Source organism: Crocodylus porosus, unplaced genomic scaffold (assembly GCF_001723895.1).
Source record: "Crocodylus porosus isolate Cpor-Errol unplaced genomic scaffold, CroPor_comp1, whole genome shotgun sequence".
In the NCBI taxonomy this organism is placed as follows: Eukaryota; Metazoa; Chordata; order Crocodylia; family Crocodylidae; genus Crocodylus; species Crocodylus porosus.
In genome coordinates, this window is record NW_017728914.1 from 37,385,960 (window position 1) to 37,390,093 (window position 4,134).

General features: G+C 68.6%; 1 protein-coding gene across 1 annotated transcript; it reads left to right on the forward strand.

The window, feature by feature from the left end:
• The first annotated feature begins 900 nt into the window (after positions 1-900).
• On the forward strand, positions 901-4,128 carry CPLX2 (complexin 2). Its single transcript, XM_019535320.1, has 3 exons — positions 901-1,535; positions 3,375-3,550; positions 3,906-4,128. The coding sequence occupies exons 1-3, from the start codon at positions 1,505-1,507 to the stop codon at positions 4,101-4,103; spliced, it is 405 nt and encodes a 134-aa protein (XP_019390865.1). The 5' UTR covers positions 901-1,504; the 3' UTR covers positions 4,104-4,128.
• Positions 4,129-4,134: the final 6 nt, after the last annotated feature.

The following is a 4,134-nucleotide window of genomic DNA, read 5'->3' on the forward strand; positions in this document are numbered from 1 at the left end:
GCCGCGCCTGCAGCCGGCTGCTCCACCCGGGGCCAGGCGCGCAGCCGGTCTGGACGGGGCGGCTCCGTGACCCACTGCCTGGATCTTGGAGGGAGGACCTGGTTCTGCACCAGGACGAACTGGTGCCGGCTGGAAGAGCAGGGGCTGCACGGATGAGCCCAGCCGGAGGAAGCCTGGGACAAGCCCCTGCCCTGCCACTGACCCGGGTTGCCTCAAAGGTGCAAGCGCCCTGTCCCGCTGGCTTCGGCAGGTGCCAAATCCCCCTGATACCTGGTTCTCCCTCGTGGTGGGTCTGCCCACTACCTGCACGGGCAGAGGTGGCACTTCTGTGCTGGGCTCACAGGGGCCTGGGCGTTGGGAGCGGGAAGCCCCCGGGCTGCGCTGAGAGTCTTCCCGGGCTTTCTAGAGAGCAGCTCTGACCCTGTTCTGCCAAGCGGAGCACACGGCCTGTGGGCGGGGGCACACACCGTGGCACGGGCCCAGCTCCGCTCGTTGCTGGCAGGAAGGCAAGGGCATCTGCCAGCAGAGAAGAGCCGTGCCATCCGGGCCCGGGGGGGGAGGGCCCTGTCTGCACGGGTGGCAGGCTCTGGCTGGGGCTTGCAGCTGCCACAGTCGGTGCCCGCTCCCGGCAACGTGCCAGCCGGGGCTGACCGGCGGCTGGGAGCCCAGGCGGCATCTGTCTGGGGTGCGTGGGCTTGGGGCCGGGCCCGTTCACCTCACGCGTGTGAGGGGGAGAAAGGAAAAGCAAGAAGTGGAACCCGTGCAGGAGGAAGGTGGGAGTGAACACCAGTCTGCAGTGCTGTGGTGTGCGCGCGCGCATCTGTGCAGTATGCATATGCGTGTGTGTGTGTGTGTGTGTGTGTGTGTGTGTGTGGGAAGTGTGTGCGTGTATCTGTGCAATGTGTGTGTATCAGTGCAGTGTGTATATGCATGTGTGCGTGTATCTGTCCGGTGCACGTGTGTGAGACAGAGGAAGACGGGGAGAGTGAACACCGGAGTCTGTACAGTTCTGCGCCGCGTGTGTATGTCTGTGCAGTGCGGGTGTGGTTGCGGGTGCTCACAACGGAGGTGACGAGACAGCGGAGCGGGCGTATCAGCGACCGAGCGACGGCAGCTGGAGGCAGGTGCAGGGGCCTGGCACCGGGCGCGGGTTCCTGACTCCGAAGCAGGACGTCCCGCGCCGCCGGCTGCCTCCGTCTGGGGCGAGCAGGGAGGCTGAGCCGTGGAGTAGCCCTGGGACCTGCCCCCCACCCCCTGGCCTTTGCTCCCGCCAGTGCTGGGGCTGGAGCCCTCCCCTTGGCCTTGTCCTCTCCCCGCTGGGCCACCTCTGCCAGGAGCATCGCTCCGGGCCTAGCTCCTCGGGGAGCGCCGGGCCCCTGCCCTGCTCCAGACCCTCTCACCGGCCTCTTCTGCCCTCCCAGGTGGCCTCTGATCCGCAGGCTGCGGCTGGAGCGCTGGATGAGCTTTCTGCCAGTGCCTAGAGCTCGCTAACCAGGCCAGCAGCATGGACTTCGTGATGAAGCAGGCTCTTGGCGGTAAGTCCCCCTGCGTCGCACAGTGGGCGGCGCGCACCCACCCGCACCGCTTCCCATCTGCCCCCAGCCTGCAGCCGTGCCAGGGACCCCCTGCGGAAGGCGCACGCTGCTGGGTCCTGCTCGGCCATGGGGGAGACCCTGGCCAGGATTTCCCCGCTGCTGCCTGGGGCAGAGGCGTTCCCCAGCCTGCCAGGAGTGCTCAGATCTCAGCCTGTGCACTGCGGCCCCAGGCAGGAGCACCCCCCAGCCCCACACCATGCCCGGGTTCCTGGGCTGCAGGACGGGCTTGGCTGGCTCCAGCTCCATGCGATGAGTCACAGCAGCAGTGGGGGGGGGGGAGCCAGAGCTGGGAGAGATGAAAGACCCTGGAGTCCCCCGGGACCCAGCACCGAGTCTGTAGCTCCTAAATGCTGACAAAGTGCTCTGGGAGCCAGTGCCACCTGCCTCCCTGCTGCACCCGCTCCCCGAGGTGCCCAGCCCAGGCTCCCACACTGCCACATCAAGGCCTGCAGGCCCAGGGGAGCTCCTTGCTGGCACCAGCCGCCCTGCTGCTGGGCCCCCCTTTCCCCTCTACAGCCTAGGGCCTGCTGCAGGTCCAGGGGAGGAACCCGGGGAGAACTCAGCACCGTCCAGCCGGCTCTGCCAACCGTGCCCTCTGCCTCCCTGGAGACAGGACCTGAGGCCTTCTCCAGCCCCCACCAGGCTCTAAGCCTGCAGGTGCCCCCATGTTCCCTTCTCCCCCAGGAGCCGGGGCCTTGCGAAAGGAAGCAGCTGCACACACATCAGCACCCGCCTCCAGCGCCCGGACTCTCCTCCTTGAGCCCTCGCCCCCTTTCCGCCTGGGGGAAGCCGCCCTGAGCCAGCGCCCTGCAGACTTCCACCGGCCCTGGCCCCCCGGTTCCCACCGCGCTCTGCTCTAGCAGCGGGGTGCAGCCAGGTTGGCTTGCGCTGGCAGGGACCAGCTGGCCACCTCCTCTCCAGCCCGGTTGCGCTGGCACTGCCTGCTGGGCTCTGCCAGGGGAACCCCAGGCCTCCGGTTTCCCATCTGCTCTCGCCCTTCTCTGTCCGGGGGGGAGGCTGGCTGCAGCTGAGAGCAGCCTTCTGTGCCCCCCCGTGGATACACGCCCCCGCACCGTACCCCTCCCCCGGCTCAGGCAGGGCTGCGGCTGTTGCCCGACAGCCAGGAAGAGGCAGCCTGGCCTGGGGCTGTTCTGGCACACGGGCTGAGCCCAAGAGAGGCGCTGACAGCTCCCCTTCCCCATGGCTGCCTGGTGGAGCTGGTCCCGTGCCCCCCAGCTGCCCTCCTCTGCTCTGCTCCCCAGCCCCTTCCCTCTGCCCCCTCCAGTAGCTGCAAGTGGGCTCTGCTGCATCCTCAAGGCACCACAGGCCTGCCGGGTTTCATGCCCCCTGGCAGTGCTTTCGGGGTGGCTGGAGGGGCGACCCCAGATGCAGGGTCAAGGGAAGGGGTGGAGAATGGATCTCTGCATCGCGGGGGCTGGAAGAGAAGGGAAGGAGCCAGGGGAAAGGGGCAGGGAGGGACCCCGAGGCTCTCAGCAGAGCAACAGGGCCGCAGGCTGGGCCTGCGATACCAGGGCAGGGTGCTGGAGCACAGGGGCTTTCCTGTGCCAGCAGGCCCAGCCGTGAGAAACACTGTGGGCCCAGCGCCCTCGGGGTCGCTCAGCAGGCTGTGTTCACTTCACACCATGCGGAGCCCATCGCGCCCTGCCAGGCTCGGCCACCGGCTCTGGGCAGGGCAGGGAGAGCCGGGCAGCTCGGTCAGGCCTGGGCGGGGGAAGGCGCAGGGTCCCCGGCACTGACACGGCCCTGCTGCCCGGGCAGGAGCCACCAAGGACATGGGCAAGATGCTGGGGGGTGAGGAGGAGAAGGACCCTGACGCCCAGAAGAAGGAGGAGGAGCGGCAGGAGGCGCTGCGCCAGCAGGAGGAGGAGCGCAAGGCCAAGCACGCCCGCATGGAGGCCGAGCGCGAGAAGGTCCGGCAGCAGATCCGCGACAAGGTGCGTGGGCCAAGACAGGGCCTGGGGCTCCGCCACCACCCCTGGGCCCTGCAGCGCGTTTCTGGGCACCTGGAAGGAGCATCCTGGGGCTGGATGGAGCAAAACCCCCGGGCAGCTGAGCCCATTACCCCAGCCCCGCACCCCGCTGGAGCAGGGGTCAGAGAGGGCCCAGCCAGGAGCCCCGTGGCCCAGCTCCGAGCTGAGCAAGCAGGGGCAAAGGGCAGAGACCCACTTTCCTCCAGGGGGGCAGGCTGCCTCCATGCGGCGGGATGCCACGGGGATGGGTGCGAGGCTCGGGGCACTCCCTGGAGGGCTGGCGAGGACTGGGGCCACGCTCACCCCGGTGTCCCCGCAGTACGGACTGAAGAAGAAGGAGGAGAAGGAGGCGGAGGAGAAGGCGGCGCTGGAGCAGCCCTGCGAGGGCAGCCTGACGCGCCCCAAGAAGGCCATCCCGGCGGGCTGCGGCGACGAGGACGAGGACGAGGAGGAGAGCATCCTGGACACGGTGCTCAAGTACCTACCCGGGCCCCTCCAGGACATGTTCAAGAAGTGACCCCTGCCCCGCCCCCTCTTCCCCTTTTCTT

Bases quoted from the DNA above. Each gene is read 5' to 3' on its own strand.
- CPLX2 (XM_019535320.1), top strand. From the start codon at position 1,505: ATGGACTTCGTGATGAAGCAGGCTCTTGGCG. The intron at 1,536-3,374 runs GTAAGTCCCCCT...CTGCCCGGGCAG, and splicing joins GATGAAGCAGGCTCTTGGCG to GAGCCACCAAGGACATGGGC. The intron at 3,551-3,905 runs GTGCGTGGGCCA...GTGTCCCCGCAG, and splicing joins GGCAGCAGATCCGCGACAAG to TACGGACTGAAGAAGAAGGA.